The 23559-nt window shown below is 40.4% G+C and overlaps 1 protein-coding gene and 1 long non-coding RNA gene across 3 annotated transcripts; one reads left to right on the top strand and one right to left on the bottom strand.

Moving 5' to 3' along the window:
• Positions 1 to 311: 311 nt before the first annotated feature.
• LOC112582081 lies at positions 312 to 8819 on the bottom strand. The gene is made up of 3 exons (XR_006548477.2): positions 8573 to 8819; positions 6642 to 6747; positions 312 to 1036 (listed from the first exon to the last, which is right to left on the bottom strand). It is a non-coding gene; the product is annotated as an uncharacterized LOC112582081 (long non-coding RNA).
• Positions 8820 to 8912: 93 nt separating this feature from the next.
• On the top strand, positions 8913 to 22060 carry PRDX4 (peroxiredoxin 4). 2 transcript variants are annotated; one of them, XM_025276039.2, is made up of 8 exons: positions 8913 to 9261; positions 12736 to 12853; positions 17018 to 17134; positions 17999 to 18121; positions 19932 to 20062; positions 21022 to 21056; positions 21686 to 21736; positions 21948 to 22060. In XM_025276039.2, exons 1-7 carry the CDS (start codon positions 9009 to 9011, stop codon positions 21734 to 21736), a joined length of 828 nt encoding a protein of 275 aa, XP_025131824.1. In that variant the 5' UTR covers positions 8913 to 9008; the 3' UTR covers positions 21948 to 22060. The 2 variants fall into 2 exon arrangements, with proteins under 2 accessions (XP_025131824.1, XP_006072250.1); XM_006072188.3 differs by lacking the exon at positions 21686 to 21736 and having other exon boundaries at positions 8914 to 9261.
• The last annotated feature ends 1499 nt before the right edge of the window (positions 22061 to 23559 follow it).

A 23559-nucleotide genomic window follows, 5' to 3' on the forward strand; every position in this document is an offset into this window, starting at 1 on the left:
AAACAAAAAACAGTATATATTTGCAATGAAATATTATTCACCCATAAAAAAGAGTGAAGGCAGAACACAGAGAATTTTTAGAGTAGTAAAAATACTCTGAATGGTATCTTAACAATAATATATGTCATTACATGTTTCTCAAAAGCCATAGAATTTATGACACCAAGAGTGAACCCTAAGATAAATTATGGGCCTTGAGAGACTATGATGTGTCAGTGTAGGTTCATCTTTGGTTAAAAAAAAAAAAATTAAAGTACCACTCTGGTGAGTGATGTTAATAATAGGGGATGCTATGTACATGGGGGAAAGGGAGTATATGGGAAATCTCTGTACTTTAGTCCCAATTTTTTTGTAAACCTAAATGCTCTAAAAAAAATTAAGTTTTTTAAAAATAAGGAATAAATAACTAACTTGTGCTCCAATATGGATAAACCTTGAAAACATTATGATACATGAAAGAAGTCATTCACAAAAGACCAAATATCATATGATTCCTTTTATAGCAAATGTCTACAACAAGCAAATCCTTAGAGTCAAACAGTTGATTAGTGGTTGTCAGGTGATGAGGAGTAGGGGGAACAAAGAGTGACTGCCAAGAAGTGTGGGGTATCATTTGGAGGTGATGGAAATATTCTGGAATGAGATAGTGGCAATGGTTGCGTAACAATAAATGTACTAAAATCCACTAAACAGTATACTTTAAAATGCTGATGTTTACATATGTGAATTTTATTTCCAACAAAATCTGCAAAAATAATGATAAAGAAAACTTATCAGACTCACTGTTTGTGTGGGTCATGAATCCAGGAACTGCTAAGCCAGGTTCTTCTAGCCCAGGACATCCCATGAGGCTGCAGCTGAGATGCCACCAGAGCTGCAGTCATCAGAAGTGACTGGAGCTGGAAGATCTGCTTCCAAGCTGGTGCTGTCACAGGCTGGCAAGATGGTGCTGGGAGGTCCTGGGAGGCCTCAGTTTCTTCCCACATGAGCCTCTTCAGAGGTCACTGGAATGTCCTCATGACTGTGAATGACTTTCCTAGAATGAGAGAGGGACAATGTTGCTACCTCAGGCAAATGACAAAAAGTTGCAGAAAAGTTGTGTCTCCTATAGGCTGAGGATCACAGGAACTAGTGTCTGCCTCACACAAGTAAATTCTAGAGGCTGGGACTAAACTTTCCCTGGCAGAAGGAACAATAAAATAGCAGCCTGAGATGAAACTACACTGACCACAAATGCAGAGAAATTTGTGTTTCCAGGGAACATATGTGGATCTCACAAAAGACAGTGGCCTGAAACTATCATAAAAGGAAAAGCAGCAGGGGAGGGGGCACCCAGGGGAAAAAAAGGATCCCAACGCAGGGGTGGGTCACAAAAGCCAAGGGACTGACCCGAGAGTCTAAGCGGCTATTCAGAAGGAAAACACTGGATGTGGCAGAGACTGCACTCTGAGGTCCCTTAAGGAACCTGCCAATGTCCCTGGAACAGTCACACAGGGATTTTCTCCATATCAGAGCCCCAGGTCAGACTGCAAATTTGTCAACCATGAGAGGGTGCACCCTTCCCCCACAATCCTGACACTAAGCCCCATTATAGATCCAAAACGGTGTGTGGTCAAATTTACATGTAGACATTTATGTTACCAAGGACTAGTATCTGAGTGCCCTTGGACTTTCAGCTCGATAATAGCAGGACTTTATTTTCTTGGACTCCAAAATCACTGGAGATGGTGACTGCAGCCATGAAATTAAAAGATGCTTGTTCCTTGGAAGAAAAGCTATGACCAACCTAGACAGCATTTTATAAAGCAGAGACATTACTTTGCCAACAAAGTTCCATCTAGTCAAAGCTGTGGCTTTTCCAGGAGTCATGTATGGATGTGAGAGTTGGACTATAAAGAAAGCTAAGTGCCGAAGAATTGATGCTTTTGAACTGTGGTGTTGGAGAAGACTCTTGAGAGTCCCTTGGACAGCAAGGAGATGAAACCAGTTCATCCTAAAGGAAATCAGTCCTGAGTGTTCATTGGAAGGACTGATGTTGAAGCTGAAACTCCAATACTTTGGCCACCTGATGCAAAGAACTGACTCATTTGAAAAGACCCTGAGGCTGAGAAAGATTGAAGGTGGGAGGAGAAGGGGACAACAGAGGATGAGATGGTTGGATAGCATCACCAATTCAATGGACATGAGTTTGAACAAGCTCTGGGAGTTGGTGATGGACAGGGAAGCCTGGCATGCTGCAGTCCATGAGGTTGCAAAGAGTCAGACACTACTGAGCAACTGAACTGAACTGAATAGCAGGACATGTCTCCTTTGTTACTGCTTTCTCCTAACAACAGTGTCTGGCACAAAGTGGGCACTCAAAAATAATTCCTGACCCCTACTTCACACCATATACAAAAATTAACTCAAAGAGGATCAAATAAATAAATGTAAAAGCTGTAACTATAATAAAACAGGAAAAAAAACATGGTTTTATATCTTTACGACCTTGAATTAGGCAACAGCTTCTTAAATATGATGCCAAAACAAAAGCAAGGAAAAAATATAAAGTAGATTTCATCAAAATTAAAAACCTTTTGCATCAAAAGACACTATTAAGTAAGTGAGAAGAAAATCCAGATAATGGGAGAAAATTTTTGTAAATCATACATCTGATAAGGGTTCAGTATCCAGGCTATATAAAGAATCCTTACTACTCAACAAGAGAAAGAAAATATAACCCAATTATAAAATGAACAAGAGATTTAAATAGACGTTTCTCCAAAGGTGATATACATGAAAAGATGTTCAACATCATTAATCAAAACCATGGTACAATATCACTTCACATTGACTAAGATGGCTATGACCAAAAAAAGAACCAGAGTATTGAAGAAGATGTGGGAAAACTGGACCCCTCATACACTTCTGGTATAAATGTAAAATAGGATGGCTGCTGTGGAAAACACTTTGGCAGGTCCTCAAAATGTTAAACATAAAGTTATACAGCCCAGCAACTCCAGTCTTAGATGGATACCCAGGAGACCTGAAAACATAAGTTCACATAAAAACTTGTACATGAATGTTTGTAGCATCATCACTCATTTTAGTCGAAAAGTATCAACAATCTGAATATCAATTTGTGAGTGGGGAAACAAAATAGGTATAACCATACAATGCAATATTATTCAGCCATAAAAAGGAACAGAGTATAATACATGCTAAAACATGGATGAACCTAGAAACTATTAAGCTGAAGTGAAAGAAGCCAGATACAAAAGGACAAATATTGTATCATTCTACTTATATGAGGTATCCAGAGTAGTCCCATTCAGAGACAGAAAACAGAAGGGTAGTTTCCAGGAGCTGAGGGGAGGGTAGAATGAGGAGTTACTGCTTAATGGGTACAGTTTCAGTTCAGGAAGATGAAAAATCCTGGAGAAGATGGTGGTGATGAGTACACAACAATGTAAATGTACTTAATGTCACTGTGAAGGAGGAAACAGAACAGGCCCTGTCTTGAAAGCAGGACTCCATCTTGGGCCAGACTGTGGACTTTGAGCTATATGCCCAGTCTCTATGGAAACGACAAACCAACTGGAAAACCAGGCCCCCAGAAGGAAGAACCCCAGGGCTCGTGCCTAGACTCTCCTAAAGAATACCCTAATTATCTGTGTACCCGAATAGAATCATACATTCTATTATGCTTACTGGGGGATGACCACAGGCCTATTGATAATTGTCCACTGTTAACTACCTAGGCTTAAGGCATATGAACCACGGGTTAACTTTGAGTGTATCTTTCTTTTTCCTCTGTTCAGACTAGTTTCAGGGAATCTTATACACTTAGAGAATATAAGGTTTTCACAAAAACTGGTCGGGGTCCTTGGCTAAGACAAGACTCTGCCTTGGACCCACCAGTGTAATAATAAACTGCACTCCACTATCTGCATTGTCCTTCTGAGTGAGTTTGTTTCCCAGAATGCGTGGCTACAACAACTGAACTACATATACACTTAAAAAGGTTAAAACAGTATTATGCTATGTATGCTTCATCACAAGAAAAAAGGAATGAAGTACCAATACATGCTACAACAGAGATGAACCCTACAAACATACTTAAATGAAAGAAGCCAGACACAAAAGGACACATGCAAGATTCCATTTATATGAAATGTCCAGAACAGGCAAATCCATACAGAGAGAAAATAGATTAGTCATAGCCAGGACCTAGGGGGAAGGGAGAAATTAACCACTAACAGGAATGAGGTTTCTTTTTTGGGGTGATGGAAATGTTTTCGAATTAGATAGTGGTGAGCACAAAGTACAACAATACTAACAACCACTGAATTTATTATGCATTTTTAAAGGATAAATTATACGTTTAGTGAATTTTATCTCAAAACAATTTTTGGACAGTAAGTCTTCCCCCAGGCTGAGGAATGTAAATCCAAGATAGCAACTATCCTTTTTATGACCTTGACTCAGAAGTCATAAGCATTCCTCCTGTTGTATGCATTAGAAGTGAGTCCCTAAAAAAAAAAAAAAAGTGAGTCGCTAAACAAATATCATATAGTAATGCATGTATATGGAATCTAGAAAAATGGTACTGATGAATCTATCCGAACCTATCCGCAGTGCAGAAATAGACACAGGGAGAACGAACTTGTGGACATAGGCGGGGTGCAGGGGTGAGAAAGGAGAGGGTGGGATGAATTGCGAGTGTAACATTGACATATATACACTACCACGTGTAAAATAGATAGGTAGATAGTGGGAAGCTGCTGTGTGACATGGGGCACTCAGCTCAGTGCCCTATGATGACCTAGAAGGGTGGGACGGGGGGAATGGGGTAGGATGCTCAAGAGGGAGGGGACATAGGTATACTCACAGCTGATTCACACTGTTGTACAGCAGAAACCAACACAGCATTGTAAAGCAATTATCCTCCAATTAAAAAATGCTTCTGAGATTAAAAAGAAAAAAGAAAGAAACGAGCCCCTAAGTCTGACTGATGTTCCAAGTCAGGTTTTACACTTATATCATGAAACTCCTATCATTTCAGTTTCACAACATGGGGAAGGTATTAACAACTTCCATCTACAGATGAAACTCAGGCTCCCCAAAGTTAAGTTCATTTCCCCAGGCCACAAGGCCAATAGGTGGCAAAGCTCAGATTGGAACCTAAATACAGCTAAGTCCACAACTTGTGCTCTTAACCTCCATCAGTGGTGGTTCTTAACCAGACACATCATTTGTGAAACCATACACGGTTGAGAACCAGCCCCCTCAACATCACTTAAAGCAGCAGTCCTCAACCTTTTTGGCACCAGGGACCAGTTTTGTGGAAGATAATTTTTCCACAGACCAGGTGTTGGGGGATGGTTTCAAAATGATTCAAGCACATTACATTCATTGCTCACTTTATTTCTATTACTATTACATCAGCTCCACCTCAGATTATCAGGCATTAGATTCCCAAGGTTGGGGACCCCTGATTTAAATCATCATTTCTGGGGCTTGGTCTGTACACTCAAATGTCTTTAAGCTCACCAGGTGTTTCTCTATACACAGACCCACCTCACTGTCTGATGGTTTTGTATTATTAACACGGGCAGCTGATGTCAGCTGGATGGTGAGTGCCTTGGGGCAGGGCCCCACCCCAAGCCTCCTTGTGACTGCCACTCTGACAGCACAATGTCTACCCACGGGTGGCAGGTCATCATTGGACAGAAGGATTCAGAGCAACTGCCACCCAGAATGTCAGCTACCAGGGGGTTCCGGTGAGGGGAGCACAGTTTGTGGCTGAGAGCTGGCCTACCTGGCCACTCTTGCCAGTGGGCAGGAGGTTCACTGGGGCCCCCTTTGGTGGGCAGCCCTTGTTGCCAACTTGGGCACCTCAGCTCAGGCCATAACAGAGGTCTCAGGAAATAACACTATCCCTGAGCTTTCTCTCCCAGTTCCTAAATTAAGAGAGCCAGCTCAAGGCCTAGAATTCACTAAGGCTGTGTGGCTGTTTGCCCAACGGTCAGCATGGATCACCGAAGCCGACCTCGGGGCATTGGTCTGAGCCGAGTCCCTGGAACTCAGCCCCGAATTCCTCGGGCCCCAGTCCCCTTCCATGTGGAACAGGAGGCCAGAGGAGAAGATGAATGGGAGGTTCGAGAGCTACCTCGTCCCAGAACGCCTACTCCTATCAACAGGCCACTGCAAAGTGAAGAAATGACAGACAACGTTATGGGTAAGGACATGCTCCCCTATAACCCCCTCTACCACCCTCAGAAAAAGAGAGGTGACTTCCTCCTTTGCCCACAGGAAATAGGTCAGGAAACAAAAAGCAGAGCATATAATGGGTGGGACTGGGGAGAGGGATGAGTTTGTTTCCTATTTGCCTCAAAAGGTTGTCTGGAGGGGTACAATATTCAGCAACCTTAAACTATGACAGGCTATCAGGAACATTAGATGCTATTTACAAAATCAAGTGTATACAATAGCAAATGCTCAGCTGCGCCAGGTGCCTTGGGAATCCACGTAGATTTTGACCCCAGGGAGCAGACAGTCTGGGGAAACAGAAACTGCTGGATGGCTTTTGTGGGATTCAGAAAGATGACAAGAGCTCACAGGAAAATAGAAGGGGGACATAAAAGCTACCCATGGCTTACCTCTTTCTAGTGTGCGTGCTGTGTGTCTCCCCTCAGTTCTCATCTGCCATCTTAGCTAATAGGTGAGTGATGGGGTTACTTGTCAGAAGATGGAACAATACCATGCCTGGGAGAAAGGGTTTTGTGGGAACTTAGCAAGTCTTGATTTTAAAAGAGTAATACACACCTTGAGACAGTCTCAAATCACCAAACTGTGACTTTTCTACTTGAGTTCTTCTTTCCCACTGAAAGACAATAATTGAACTTAAGATACTGCTTTTCAGTTAGACCTTTCTTCTCCAAATTCTGCCAGGACTTAAAAGGGCTTACAACTGGAGTCATGGTGCCAGTTCACCCAGCTCATTGCAGGAAAAGGACAATAAGTATCTGTTGTGAAGTGAAAGTTGCTCAGTAGTGTCTGACTCTTTGCGACCCCATGGACTATACAGTCCATGGAATTCTCCAGGCGAGAATACTGGAGTGGGTAGCCTTTCCCTTCTCCAGGGGATCTTCCCAACCCAGGGATCGAACTCAGGTCTGCCACCTTGCATGCAGATTCTATACCAGCTGAGCCACCAGGGAAGCCCTAACTATCTGTTAGAGGTATAAAATCAGCTTCCCAGTTGGCTCAGTGATAAAGAATTCGCCTGCCAGTGCAGGAGACGTGGGTCCTATCCCTAGGTAGGGCATATTCCCTGGAGGAGGAAATAGCAGCCCATTCCAACATTCTTGCCTGGGACAAGAATTCTGTCCATGGACAGAGGAGCCTAGCAGGCGACAGTCCATAGGGTCACAAAGAGTCTGACACGACTGTGCAACTGAGCGCATGCATGCACGCACACACAACACACACACACACACACACACACAGAGGCATAAAATTTCAAAGGCAGAAAGGTTACTTTGGGGGGGGGGGGGGCGGTGACGGATGGTAGTGAGGCTCCCGTAGAAGAGATGTGCGCGGAAGAATTAAGAGGATCTAAAACAGTGCTGACCAGTCCGCCTGCAATGGCAGGAGCGCAGTCTCCCTCAAAGCTTTGTGGAAGAGATAGGCCTGGAAAGATGAGGAGCACCTAAAACACTGCTGAGGGCGAACAGGAATGGCTGGGAGAGGGGAGGGTAGTCTAGGAGGGCAGGAGACCCGCCGTGGCCGTCACAAAATCACAAAACCAAGTTGGGCTTCGCTGTGCGGCTTCGCTGAGCACCCTGGGCTTGCCCGCAGGGCGCAGGCGCAAATGCCTCCAGGGGAGGGTGGAGAGTCGAGAGAAGGGGCTGACAGACTGTAGGGGCCAAGGGCCTTCAGCACCTAGCCCATTGCTCTTTCAGGGTCCTATAATGGGCAGAACTAGTTTGGAAAGGGTTGTCACAGGGAGTAAGGATATAAAATGTGAAAGCAACTTAAAACTGACTGGCAGTTGGGAACATTAGGTGTAATTCACAAAATCAAAAGCTTACAATGGCAAATGCCCACCTTGTGCCAGGTGCCTTGGGAAACAAAGCTGAATTCCACATCGATTTTGACCCCAAGGAGCTGACAGTCTAACAGAGGAAAGAGAAACTGTCGGATGGCTTCTGTGGGATTCAGAAAGATGACAAGAGCTCGCAGGAGACTAGAAGGGACCCCGGGGGCGGGGGGCGGGGGGGGGGAGCATAAAGAGTGCAGAAGACTCCTGTAAGATGATGGGCTAATTGTCAGACGATGGAACTATACTGCGCAGTAAGAAAGTTTGGTTTTCTGGGAACTTTTCAAGTTAAAGAATAAGACACCTTTGAGGAAGGCTTACGTCACCAAACTGCCTGTTTGCCTTGCCTGCTGGAGAAGAAATAAATGGCTAGGCCTTTCTTCTCCAAGTTTTCCCAGGATTTACAAACTTACAAGGGCTTCAACTAGGGGTGGAGGTGAGGGGAGTCGTGGCGTTGTTGGCAGATCACTTCAAGGAAAAATACAGTACCTGTTAGAAGTATAAAGTGCAAGCCATTCAGAGATAAGTTCGTTTCACTTTTTTGCGGGGGAGAATGGTGTGCAGTGGTGAGGCTTTGTGGAAGAGACGAGCGTAAAAGGATGTCTAAAGACGTGTGAGAGAGGGAGCGCGTGAGGCCAGTCACGGCCGCTGTCACTTCTCAGAGTTAGGCAAAGCGCCCTGCCTGGGCCCGCACCAGGGCGCATGCGCAGACGCGCACAAGGGGGATGAGTGGGCGGGGCTGGCAACCACGTGGCTGGGCCGGCTCCCGCCCGGGAAGCGGGCGACAGGGGGAGCGGAGGGGCGGGGGAGTGAGGAGGCGGGGCTGGTCTCGCGAGGCCGAGCTTGGGCTCTAACGAGCGTTGAGCGCTGGCGGCGGGAGAAGGAGCGTTCGAGCCAAGAGACGTGCGACTACACTCGCGTGGTCATGGAGGCGCCGCCGCCGCCGCCGCCGCCGCTACCCGCGACGACTCTGGCCCCTGGCCGGAGCCGAAAGCTCCTGCTACTACCTCTGCTGCTGTTCTTGCTGCGGGCCGAAGCTGTGCGGGGCTTGGAGGCGGAGGAGAGGCCCCGAACCCGCGAAGAGGAGTGCCACTTCTACGCGGGTGGCCAAGTGTACCCGGGAGAGGTGTCCCGGGTTTCGGTCGCCGAACACTCCCTGCACCTCAGCAAAGCCAAAAGTAGGTGGTGTCCCGCCACGGCGGGGTGACCAGTGGCACCCGGAGGTGGGGAGGGCCAGGGGACACGTGTACCCTGGTTACGGTGGCTACCCGGGGGCCTGGCTTGGGCGGCACCTCCTGGGCTACCTCCGGTCCTGAAGGGGGAGCTTGGTTCTCCTGGGGGGTGAGGGGATGGAGGGGGTTCCAGAGGTGTGAAGAAAGGGGTGGGTTCCACTGATCAGATTTTGGAGGAAGTAGTGGTTACCCCAAAAGCCGCAGATGAGGGAGAGGGTGGCCCTGGTCCTGGGCTTGCAGGCGACGAGGATGTTGTACAAACTAGAACACTTCCTCAAACATCGCCCAGTGCCTGCAGCGCATCGCGTCTGTGTTCAAGTACGATTTCGGAGAATAATGCGCTGATAAGTTGAATAACGATTCACAGAAAGTTTGGATAAACAGAAAAGTGGCTAAACAACGTTTAGCTCAGGAGAGCAAACGTTTCATTTTGTTGTTGTTACATCTTACAAAGAAAACTATTAAAAGCCACCTTCCCAGAGACCTTTAGAGTTAATGGGCATCCTTTGTTTCTCAGAAATGAAGAGCTTGTTACAGGGTGTATTTTGGAGGCTCTTTGTAGGGAAATGCGGAAAAGGAGGTTAGAAGTAATGCATTTGGGTTGATGATAAACCTCGTGGCAAATTTGTGTCCTGCCAGTTTGGCTTTTGATTATTTGCATTTCTGTCCAGTGTACACAACTAATGGCCACTTTCAGAAAAGACACGTCAGACTAAGTGAATACTGAGAAAATTGTGGCCTGCTGCATCTGGATGTTAAGATCAGCCAAAAAGAAGTGGGTAGGGGCTAAAGGATAAAGAGTGTCCCTTGCTTGCTTTTAAATAACCTGCTTTTCCTGCTGACCATCTGGCATTCTGAAGATGTGTGTTTGGCTTTTGTGGTCCAGTTACAGCATGTTCCTTGCCCATGTTCAGTGAAAAAAAGTAGTGCTTCACAGTTATGAATCCCCAGTGTTAAATGGAATGTTGATATGCCTTAGGATGGAGTGGGAGTGATAAATGAGAAAAACTGTTTTGCCTCCTCAAACATCTGCAGTTCTTTCCTACTGCAAGTTATCTTTAGGTTTTTGTTTTTTAAAAAGCTAGTGTTGCACTTTCAAAATCATTATTTCCAAGTCTCATTGCTTTTACTTGCCTCGGAAGATATTTTGAAATATGGCAGCCAGTTAAGTGTTTACTGGCATTACATACATTTCCTATAACATGCCATCCAAGTCTGCTCATGGAAGCTAATGGTAGTAATAAGATTTCCCTCTACCAGCAGACCTTTTCAAATTTTAAGTATTGGCTACATTTCTCTCATGTGTAGGCTCATCTAGAATTACAGGAGCAAGGACCTTCACTCAAAACAGAAGATTATGGAGCTATTAAGTTCATACTTTCATATAATTTTTAGTAACATGAAAAATTATTCATGATCTAATGCTTCCTTTTTTCACAAGTGGGATGCAACAAGATCCAAATTTGTGTTTAAAAACTAGGAGGAAGGACATCAAAATGTTAACAGTAGTTAAACAGATGGGTTATGGGGAAAGGGAATTTAAATATACTTTATACTCCTCTCCTTTTGCTTTGTTAATTATATGATTTGTATTTGGTACAATTTTTGGTTTTTGTTTTTTGGGGGTTTTTTGTAAGAACATTATTTTTTTTCTTTTTCTTTTAATTGGCGGCCAATTACAATATTGTGGTAGTTTTGCCATACATTCACATGAATCAGCCATGGGTGTACATGTGTTCCCCATCCTGACATGCGAGTGGTTGCTTTGGGAATTCCATTTATAGATCTTAGCAAACTGCATTCTCTTTGCTCTATAAACTGATGACAGTTTTTTTTTTAACTAACACTGCAGTTCGTAAATCAAGAACCCAAAATTTCTCTCCCCAAAAAAGAAAAAGAAAGCCATATCTAGGTAGAGTCAAGGATATGAAGGCATGCCTTTCCACCACCTTGCCAAGATTGTTACCATTTAACAAACCTTTACCAATTTGTTAAGCCTAATAATGATAATAAAGCATTCCATCAGTGTCGATAAAAAAGAAAGAACCCAAAAATCAAGATTTTCAGAGCAAAATTTTTCAGTTTTATTGGTTTTCCCAATATGCTAAAATCACTATGGACTATCATTGTAACACATTATTACAACTATAACCTCACACTTGAGTAGCATTTTTAAGTAATATATATAAAACATATGTAGTTCCATATCCTTCTGCTATCTAAATCTCCCTCCTGGCCTTTACCTAGTCAGATCAGGATGTTTTTGTGAAGTAGGCTGCTGGCTCAAGATAAGTAATCAACTGTTATACATTAACTCCACAGAGAAATTAATCGTAAGTGTGTCTCTATTTTCAGAGTTATCAAAAATGCTGGCTGCTATACAAAATATAATAAATGCTATTATAAGCCTTACTTTCTAGGAACCTTAGTCAAACTTGGAAGCAAGTATTGACGTTAATGTATGTAATGGTTCTGAAAGTTTAAGTGCTATCTAAATGTGTTAACAGAATATCAAGGTACATTATTATCAGAGCATGTTGGCTAGACTTCCAAGCATACCCTGACAAGACAGCAGCATGAACTATTCAATTTCCATTAGGTCACTTGTTCAAGAGGGTCTCCTCTTTCAAAGCCTGGAAAATAATCCTATGGTCTAGGATTTTACACTTCTGTCCTGACATATTTGCAGATTTCCTATTCCTTGAATGTAGCAGCAGGTCCTCCATGTATATTCAAGAAACTGGACAAACACTTAAATTAATACATCTGGAAGACTGCCATTAGAGATCGGAAAATCTAATTATTTGAAATGTGGCAAGCTGATTAACTTGGAGGAACTATAGTGAAGTATCCCGTAGGGTTTAGTGCAGGGATAGAATGTAGGGGGTCTGTGAGCATGAATAGGAAAAAGAATCTTTATTTTCACTAATCCCCAGCTGAAATATAGGAGTTCTTTCCATTATGAACATCAGCAACAAACCACCTTAGCCTCAGCAGTACTCATTTGTAGTTCTCGCCAAGAAGAATCGCATAGATTTCATACCATTATTACGGATGCTGCAGGTATCCTGAAACATCATTTACACTCATCACAATCTTGAGTAGGTACTAGATCACCTCCAGGTCTTGGAGTTTTAAAGTGTTAAGAAAAAGGACACGAATATTAATACATCACCAGTTTTTTTTTTATAGTTTTGATGATTGCATTTCAATGTAATTTATTTCCTTTGAAATTCTAAATATGCTAAATATTTTACGCATTCAGTAACCCTGCAGAAGTCCATCTGCATCACCAGACTGCTAAAAGAGGTCCAAAGATTCCCTCCAAAGCCTTGGGTTTAGTGATGTCCTAAAGATGTCCTTCTGTCATCCCACCAACCTTCCCGTCGTTTAAGAACATCATATATTTTTCTTTCTTAGTTTCCAAGCCAGCACCTTATTGGGAAGGAACAGCTGTGATAAATGGAGAATTTAAGGAGCTCAAGTTAACTGATTATCGTGGGAAGTACCTGGTTTTTTTCTTCTACCCACTTGATTTGTAAGTAATCCATATCATAGCAGCTAGTAATACCTCAGTCATTATTAATCTTTGCTCAGGAGCATCATATAGTTAGAAATTTCTTAGCACTTGTTCGTAAAGGGCAACCTGAGGTGAGTTTTTTTCAAGAAGGTAACATCTTGAATATATTTCAGAATCATAAATGTGTGATTGTGTTAATGTAATGTAATCATTAGACAAAAGCCACAGTTTAATTCATTAAACTCTACTTACTAAGGCAAGAAAATGGACTGAGAATATTTTAGAAACCATTTAAATAGCAAGACTTAGGCCACAAATCTGTTTCTCTGTTAATGTGAATATTAATAAGGCTTTTTATCTGGTGATACCATTTAACTTTGGTTTTATTATTTTTGTTCTTTGCTGCATGTTCCTTTCCTGTGATTTGAACATTTTCCTGAAAATATTGGATATGTTTAAGGAATAACACCTATTAACATAAAGTATGATTATGGAGGGGGTTCTCTTTAACTCTGACAGCACTTTTATAGGTAGAAAGTTGACTCAAAGTAAAGATTCTTGGCGTTTTAGTCCCACTGAGGACTTAATTTTGAATTTTTCAAATTCCATGAAAATGAAAAGAATACCAAAGAGAGTTAGCAAAACTTTGATCTTTTCTGTTTGAATATGTTTTTTGGTTACAAAAAGTAAATAGATTATTCTGTCTGTGCCACTGTATACTAAGTTCCTTTCTCCATTAGGAGTAATCTAGAACTATGTAAATATATTTTAAATTTGTAGGGAGGGTATACTTAAGCTCATATCTTTATGTCTATAGACCAGGGGCAGCAAACTTCTTCTGTACAGGGCCAGATAGTAAAAATTTTAGTCTTGAAGTGATCTTCATTGCAACTACTCAACTTTGCCATTATAGCACAAATCAGATCAGATCAGATCAGATCAGTCGCGTCCGATTCTTTGCAACCCCATGAATCGCAGCACGCCAGGCCTCCCTGTCCATCACCAACTCCCAGAGTTCACTCAGACTCACGTCCATCAAGTCAGTGATGCCATCCAGCCATCTCATCCTCTGTCGCCCCCTTCTCCTCCTGCCCCCAATCCCTCCCAGCATCAGAGTCTTTTCCAATGAGTCAACTCTTCGCATGAGGTGGCCAAAGTACTGGAGTTTCAGCTTTAGTATCATTCCTTCCAAAGAAATCCCAGGGCTGATCTCGTTCAGGATGGACTGGTTGGATCTCCTTGCAGTCCAAGGGACTCTCAAGAGTCTTCTCCAACACCACAGTTCAAAAGCATCAATTCTTCGGCGCTCAGCCTTCTTCACAGTCCAACTCTCACATCCATACATGACCACAGGAAAAACCATAGCCTTGATTAGACGAACTTATGTTGGCAAAGTAACCTCTCTGCTTTTGAATATGCTATCTAGGTTGGTCATAACTTTCCTTCCAAGGAGTAAGCGTCTTTTAATTTCATGGCTGCAGTCACCATCTGCAGTGATTTTGGAGCCCAGAAAAATAAAGTCTGACACTGTTTCCACTGTTTCCCCATCTATTTCCCATGAAGTGGTGGGACCAGATGCCATGATCTTCGTTTTCTGAATGTTGAGCTTTAAGCCAACTTTTTTGAAGCCAACTTTTTCACTCTCCACTTTCACTTTCATCACTTTCTGCCATAAGGGTGGTGTCATCTGCATATCTGAGGTGATTTATATTTCTCCCGGCAATCTTGATTCCAGCTTGTGTTTCTTCCAGTCCAGCGTTTCTCATGATGTACTCTGCATATAAGTTAAATAAACAGGGTGACAATATACAGCCTTGACAAACTCCTTTTCCTATTTGGAACCAGTCTGTTGTTCCATGTCCAGTTCTAACTGTTGCTTCCTGACCTGCATGCAAATTTCTCAAGAGGCAGATCAGGTGTTCTGGTATTCCCATCTCTTTCAGAATTTTCCACAGTTTATTGTGATCCACACAAAGGCTTTGGCATAGTCAATAAAGCAGAAATAGATGTTTTTCTGGAACTCTCTTGCTTTTTCCATGATCCAAGGGATGTTGGCAATTTGATCTCTGGTTCCTCTGCCTTTTCTAAAACAAGCTTGAACATCAGGAAGTTCATGGTTCACATATTGCTGAAGCCTGGCTTGGAGAATTTTGAGCATAAATTTACTAGCGTGTGAGATGAGTGCAATTGTGCGGTAGTTTGAGCATTCTTTGGCATTGCCTTTCTTTGGGATTGGAATGAAAACTGACCTCTTCCAGTCCTGTGGCCACTGCTGAGTTTTCCAAATTTGCTGGCATATTGAGTGCAGCACTTTCACAGCATCATCTTTCAGGATTTGAAATAGCTCAACTGGAATTCCATCACCTTCACTAGCTTTGTTCATAGTGATGCTTTCTAAGGCCCACTTGACTTCACTTTCCAGGATGTCTGGCTCTAGGTCAGTGATCACACCATCGTGATTATCTGGGTCGTGATGATCTTTTTTGTACAGTTCTTCTGTGTATTCTTGCCATCTCTTCTTAATATCTTCTGCTTCTGTTAGGTCCATACCATTTCTGTCCTTTATCGAGCTCATCTTTGCATGAAATGTTCCTTTGGTATCTCTGATTTTCTTGAAGACATCCCTAGTCTTTCCCATTCTGTTGTTTTCCTCTATTTCTTTGCATTGATCGCTGAAGAAGGCTTTCTTATCTCTTCTTGCTATTCTTTGGAACTCTGCATTCAGATGTTTATATCTTTCCTTTTCTCCTTCGCTTTAGCCACAGACAATAATAAAGGGGTCTTGTACTCCATTGAAAGTTTATACAAAAACAAGATACGCTAGATTTTGGCCTGTGGGCTGAAGTTTGCTGACTCCTACTCTAATGCAAGCAGAATTCTCATAAAAACGTGTACATTGAGACTGAAACAAACCATGACTCTGCATAATATGTAATCTTTTAAATTAGTAAGAACTTCCTTCTTTCTAATCAATTGTACTATGGCTTGATTAACTAAAATGTGTACTATAACTTCTAATAGAAACCCGAAGTAGACATTTTAATGTATATAAAATGATAGGCCTTCTAAATTCATGTTGCTGTAAAACCAAAAAGCAGCACACATATTAAGTATATATGATGCTAAACCTGAATTTTGGAATTAGCCTAACATAGCAGACCGGGAGTTGGTGATGGACAGGGAGGCCTGGCGTCCTGCGATTCATGGGGTCACAAAGAGTCGGACAGGACTGAGCGACTGAACTGAACTGAGCAGACAAATAAGCTATTTCTCCGGTATTACTTAAAACTCCCTAATGAACAAGATATATCTAATTAGAGCATGATGTTAGCAATGGTCTTCTGGAGCAAGGAGCTAAGAGAGCTTCTGCTGTATGCATGTAATGCCAGCCAAACTGGACCTGGTTAGAGAAAGAAGAATCCTTGGACATTTCCCACAGTCTGCAAGGAAGAAAACCAGAATTGTAACCCTTCGGGTTTCTGCCAAAATTTTTATGTTGAGCCAGTAAGAGAAGGAAATGGCAACCCTCTCCAGTATTCTTGCCTAGAGAATCCCACGCACAGAAGAGCCTGGTGGGCTACAATCCATGGGGTCGCAAAGAGTCGGACATGACTGCTGAGCAACTAACACACACACAGTATATCTCTAGGTAACATTTCTTGGGATAACAGAAAGGAGGACAAGGGCCAATCATTCTTACCTTTTGGAAAATATTAAAAGTTCATTTTATAGGCCAGATTTCCAAAGACATAATCTGGATTAGAACTGTCTTCTTGCATATGGCAGTCCTCCACTCCAACAACTGAAACATTTGAAAAGCCTATATTGAACTGTGGTCGGAACCTGTCCCCTAAGTCTATGTTTTTCAAACTCTCTTGACCATGACACACAGCATGAAGTCCATCTTTCATTGCTGCCCTATACACTTACACATACATACAAGGTAACATTCAGTCTGTATGCACCAATATAAAGTTTATCAAGACATAATTGAGAACTCTATATTTTTTAATTAAATAATTTGATCCAATGACCATTTTTTAGACTACTCCATCTTGAGAAGGTTCATATATAAAATTGTTCTTAATGTGCATTTTTATATACTAAAGTGTTTATAAAAACAAAATCATTTGAAACTAAGTATATGTGTATTTTGAGAATAATGATTTTTTTTTATTTCAGCACTTTTGTGTGTCCAACTGAAATCATCGCCTTTGGTGATAGAATTGACGAATTCAGATCAATCAACACTGAAGTGGTAGCATGCTCTGTTGATTCACAGTTCACCCATTTGGCCTGGTCAGTATCTTAAACTTAACATTTATAGGGAAAGAATAGACATACTCTTAAATTATGGGCAGACAACTCTTAACACGACAGGAATATAGTTATTTATCAGACAGTTCAGGAATAAATTTATCTGAGAGCTGCTAGTTCAATGAAAGTACGGTAAAAATGTTTAAAGATTTTATAGAACATTTCAATTTTGGAAACAGTTCAATTCAAAAGATATAGGGACTTCCTTGGCAGTCCAGTGCTGAGGAATTCAACTTCCAGTGCAGAGGGTGCCAGTTCATTCGCTGCTTAGGGAGCTAAGACTCCACATGCCTCACAGCCAAAAACCCAAAACATACTGTATTGGTGTTTTTCTTTCTGGCTTACTTCACTCTGTATAATAGGCTCCAGTTTCATCGCAAAACTAATACAATTATGTAAAGTTTAAAAATAAAAAAAAATCAAAAAATCAAAAAATAAATAAAAACAGAAAAAAACAAAAAAAACAAAAAAAAAAAACCCAAAACATAAACAACAGAGATGATATTGTAACAAATTCAATAAAGATTTTTAAAATGCTCAGTACCAAATAATTATTTTTAGAAGATGTAATATCCACAGCAAAAACCACTGAATTCTATGATTATTATGATAAATTGGATAACCTTAATCTGGAGAAATTTCTTTTTATATTTACTTTCTAAGAAGCAATGATTAAATAATTTCTAATTCATTAAACATGAAAAGATGTTCCACCTAATTGCAAAAAATTTAAAAGTAAAATGACAAGACATGCCATGCACATGTTTGTGTACATATGCAAGGAGTGTGGACTATTTTAATATATGCTGTTTACTTAACCCTGAAAAGTACATTTTCTGTTAACAGGATTAATACTCCTCGAAGACAAGGAGGACTTGGGTCAATAAATATTCCACTTCTTGCGGATTTGAACCATCAGATCTCAAAGGACTATGGCGTATATCTGGAAGACTCAGGCCACACTCTTAGGTACCTTTCATTAGTTGTACATGATGACAAATACAGATATATTTGTAATCCTACTTGAAATGGAATTAGAAGATACAAGGTTTGATCAAGAAATATTTTTTCTACTTGTAAAAATGTTGTAGATACCATTAAAAATAATTGGTGAGTGCCTGACTTAAACTATGTGAGTGTCAAAGACTGTTAGAACTGGAAAATTTTAGAGGTCTTCAGCCCTGTCATTTTACATAAAAACAGATTCAGCATTCCAAGAACTTAGCCAAAGTGACTATAGTTAATTGCAGAACCCAGACATGAACCCAGGTCCCCAAACTCTCTGTCCATTTCTTTCTCTTGTCCAAACTGACTCGAGTAATAGTTTTTCTAAATACAAGTATAGTATTTAGCCAACCTATGCCTCTGGAGTAGGAAAAATTAAGGATATATTTTACTTAACAGCTCTCATTGAGTTACTTGAGCTAATAACTGCTGATGTAATTCTTAGAAAAAAAGGGCAGCTTCAGCTTGAAATACTTGTAATTTTCTTATAATCATACTGAATTGCTTTGCAGTGCTAATAGTTCTTTTAATGTTTTATGTAAAGGTGTCAGTATTTTATAATCTTGTGTTTTTTTGGAACTGCTTTATTGAGATATAATTCACATACCATACAACTCACCCATTTAAAGCATACAATTTAGTAATTTTTAGTATTTCACAGTTGTACAACCATCACCACAATCAATGTTACATTTTCATTGCTCCAAAAAGAAATCCCATACCCATTAGCAGTTACTCCCCATTTTACCCAGTCCTCCTCCCCTAGCCCTTACACAACCACTAATCTACTTTATGTCTTAATAGTTGCCTATTCTGGACACTTCATATAGATGGAATCCTACAGTATCTGCTCTTTTATGACTAGCGTCTTTCACTTACCATAATATTTTCAAGGTTCATCCATATTGAATCAATTTATCCCTGCCAAGTTTCTTTTTGTTTTGTATTTGTCAAGTCTATAATGGTTTCTGCCTAGCGATTATTATTAACTCCCAAAGAATAAATATGCCACTAAAGACTGAGGCACTTTTCAAATTGAGAATTGTTTGAACATTAACCAAGTAAATTATCTAATATTAGCAAGCACAGCAAATGTCTTAGTCTTATAGTCTACCAAAGAAGCAGCTCACAAAATCAAAAGAGAAAACAGAAGCTACAGTTTGCTACCAAAGAACAGGCAGATTTTGTTTTTATGTGGAGTGTGTGGCTATGAGTGTTATGGAGGCAAGATCAAAATTTCCAATCAGGCTCACTTACTTCAAAACAGACTTGATCACCTTTTATGAGGATTTTCAATTGTGAAAGCAGTATGTGAAAGAACACAAATATGAATAGTAATTAACAATTTTACCTAAGTTTGACCAAGTTGATCTGGTCTAAGGAGACTGAGCCCTAGTAGGTTCAGAAGTTGAGTTACTCATTCAAAAAAAAATTTTAAGTATTGTAGAATAAGGCTTTGCTATGCAGTTTCATCATTTACAGTACAGTCCCAAATCTAGTACGCGTGAAGATTCAACTGTTAATACTACAGTACATCTCAAAGACAAAAACAAAAATTTAATGCTACCATTTAACAGTGATAATCCCAAAATACACAGTAGATAGGTGTGGGTATAGGGGTGTGTGCATGTACATACCAATCAAGTAGGTAGGTAGTATGTTTTTGGTTCTGTATAACATCCTTCTGTTTGAGCAGTACAGGGATTGACAGTAACTAATATTTGTCTTAACTGAGAACAAATGTCCTCATCTTTCCCATTCTTCTGTTTTACAGAGGTCTCTTCATTATTGATGACAAGGGAATCCTAAGACAGATTACTCTGAATGACCTTCCCGTGGGTAGATCCGTGGATGAGACACTACGTTTGGTTCAGGCATTCCAGTACACTGACAAACACGGAGAAGGTGCCCTTTCCTTCTGTCATAGCCTTTGGATTTTTTAGTTTGAGAGACAGCAGCATAATATGGTTTCTTACCTTAAAAGTAATTTTGATGGTTCCAGAGTCTTCCAGTTGCTTTCAATTAGATCTTTTAAGCAAATCAAATTTTAATTATTAATATGAAAGTGCTTTTAACAAAATATCACTAATATATTCTACCTACTGAGTAGGATAGAAAAAATATTATTTTCATAGTCTTTTTGGATAATCTCAGAGAAAAGTTTCTGCTACTGTAATTTTTCCTATTATGTTTCTATTAACTTAAAATGTGCCAGCCAATCTGGCCATATCTAGTAATGTAGGTTTTATTTGCATGTTTTACATTATTTAATTTAGCTTTTTTCTTCAAGGTAATTCAGAAATCTTTGAGGTTATTCAGTAACACATTAGTAATCTATTAGTTCATCCTTTCACTCCAAGTTTTTGCAGTAGCCAAATGGTAAACATCAGATTCTTCTTAAAATAGAACGTATGTTATATATTCCTTTCAAAAGTATAACTCAGTGCCTGGGTCAGGGTGCTGAAACAGTGAACCATGGCGTCAGGACCAAATACTGCAGAGCATACAAAGCAAGCTTAAGGGGATGTACATTTGAGGAATTTTGCTGTACCCAGACCTTTCAATTCACCAGATTCCCAAACTTTCCAACTTTACTAGAGGAACACTCAATTTGATTTCTTCTGTTATAAATGTAACTAAACATGACTGGGAAAACTGAAAAACAGCTGTCTGCTGATAAGCTCCAGGACTAAAATTTCTTGTTGCAAGCCAGTAAGCTAACAGAAGTCAAGCGTTCGGTGGCCTAGAAATGTTCTAATTAATATAGGTTCTATTTTTGGTATCATTTGGAAAAAGAAAAGCTGAGAGTTGCTAGAGAGAATTGAACAGTTTTTAAACTGTCTTTTGCCAATTTTTCCTTTCAGTCTGCCCTGCTGGTTGGAAACCTGGTAGTGAAACAGTAAGTCAAGTTCATTTTTCTGTTAAGGGGATGGCTGGGGCCAAAAAGAAGTCGCCAACCCTGGGATAATCTCTGTTTGTAACAGACCTGCCTTGATTTTGTAAATGAAGTAAACATTGCTAGGCAGAACTCCTAAAAGAATTACAGGCATTCTTTGGACTGTAAGGAGAGTATCTAAAACTGGGAAAGCAGAATATGGGACTTGATGCTCTGGATTGTAAAGCCAAGTATTCAGAGAATTCTATCATTTAAAAAGCAGAAGGAAGGAAGCGGTGGAGACTTGTTAAATTCAGGGCAAAGAGAATGGTCACAACAAAAATTTTTCAGTGTATGTATTAAAAGCTTTAGAGAAAATCTGGCTTAACTGACAATGAATCTGATGATTCTCTCCTTGTCATATGAAGGAAGACAAGACTGAAACACATTCTTTCATTTAGGGAGCTTATATAGGGTGTTTCTTTTATTTTGCAGTTTGAGATTAAAAGGTTACACCCTAGACTGCCAAAAAATCCATTTGAGCTCTCTGCCCCCTTTTCAGGTTGTAGCATACCATCACTTCATCAGCAGATTATTTTACAAATGCATTAACATCTGTAGCCATGCTCCCTTAATGTGTTTGATTTAATTAGATCAAACCTGAAGATGCCATGAAAGCCTGGTGGCCAAGAGAAGAGTTATAAGTAAGTTTGGGAGTGCTTGAGTACAGATGTTAATTCAGTAGCAGATCACCTGCCTTCTAAAATAGCTGAGATTAAAATTAGCAGGTAGGACAAATCCAGTTTTTCCTAAATATATATAATTTGATACAAGAAAATAATCTTTACCTTCTTTAGTCAAGAGATGGACAACTATTATCAGACTACTGATGATGTACCTTGTCTTCTTCAACAGATTATCCCAGATCCAGCCGGAAAACTGAAGTATTTCGATAAACTGAACTGAAAATACTTCCTCAGGTCACAATGCTTGAAACTTCTCAATAAAACTCAGTGTGTGTTACCGCATTGTGTTATAGTAGTAGTTTCTTGAATAATAGAAAAATCCATGTCAGGAGCCAAAGATCCTTAGTGTCATTAGACACTGATGCCAAATTCTCTATCTTTCCAAAACATGAAATGTCAGATTGACTCAAACTAGTAACAAGAGTACTAACTGACATTTACGGAGTACATGCCATGGGCCAGGCATTGTTAGGAGATAGGTGCATTTTTTTTTTCACTTAACTCTCACAGTAACTCTTTGAGTTCTTTATTTCACAGATGAGGAAACAGCTTGCAAAGGTAGAATCAGTCTTTGAACCCAGATAGGCTAATTCTAGTTTCGGGGCTCTTTACATTCCTCTGTGGCTCACCTCTGAGGGCAGCAGGAAAGAATAGGTTGTGAGCACAGTCACCTTCCACTGTGTCTGGTAGAGACAGTGGACCCCAGACTCTGCTCTGTACCCAGCATAAAGCCCTTTGGTTCTCTCTTTTATCTAAATTTACATTTTCAGCTTGTACCAAAATTATAAGAAAGAAATATTTGTATTTAGTTTACAATGGGAGTTCCCTGGTGGCCTGGTGGTTAGAATTCCAGCCTTTCCCTGCCATAGCCCGATTTCTATCCCTGGTTGGGAAACTGACATCCTGCAAGCTGCACAGCATGGCCAAAAACAAAAAAAAAAAAAAAAGACATATAGTTTAACAAAAGTTGAATCTCTAAATATAATGTAACCAGCTATTCACAAATGACCACATATAAAGCTGAACTCCAGAGCTACCTCATCATCTGAATATAGCAATGGCTTTTTTTGTAGCTTTTTTATGGGGGGGTTTCTCCAGGCTCTCAAGCAAAGGGACAGGGTTTAAAATTATATTTCTTCACTTGTTTACTTTTTTATAGTAAGTTTGAGTAAGTTTTAGGGGCCATTGTCATTTAAAGAATATTGTATCTGGGTCTTCAAATTAAACATGAATGAAGCTGTTTCTATACCTAAAGGATATATGTGTATACTGACTCTCTGTTTGTATTTGTTTTTTTTAATAGAAACCAGAAATTATTTTCTATATTTAGCCTATCATAAGGAATTGATCTATATGTTAAGTATGTGATTTGAATTATGGTTGATTTACAAGTGTCACAACTTTTTAGAAAACATAACCCCTAATACATGTTAAACACCATTCACAAAGCCCAGATGGGCCTGCGGTTTGTGTAGAGATGGAAAAGGCAGGGCAATCCATCATTTCTCTTGGGTGGACAATTTACTGTTATAATAAGGGAAGCACAGGAGACCTATTCCCAAACATGCAACTTCATAATCTACAGCCAATGGTTCTCAACTAGGCACCATCTTCCCAGAGCACAGATTGATGTCTGGAGATGTATTTGGTTGTCAACTATGAGAGTGCTACTGGCATCTAGTGGGTAGATTCAAGGATGCTGCTACACATCATACAACGCACAGGACACTATCTGGTCCAAGATGTCAGTAGTAGCAAGGTTGAGAAACCATTCTCTAAGG

The sequence above is a fragment of the Bubalus bubalis genome, chromosome X, assembly GCF_019923935.1.
Source record: "Bubalus bubalis isolate 160015118507 breed Murrah chromosome X, NDDB_SH_1, whole genome shotgun sequence".
NCBI classification, from domain to species: domain Eukaryota; kingdom Metazoa; phylum Chordata; class Mammalia; order Artiodactyla; family Bovidae; genus Bubalus; species Bubalus bubalis.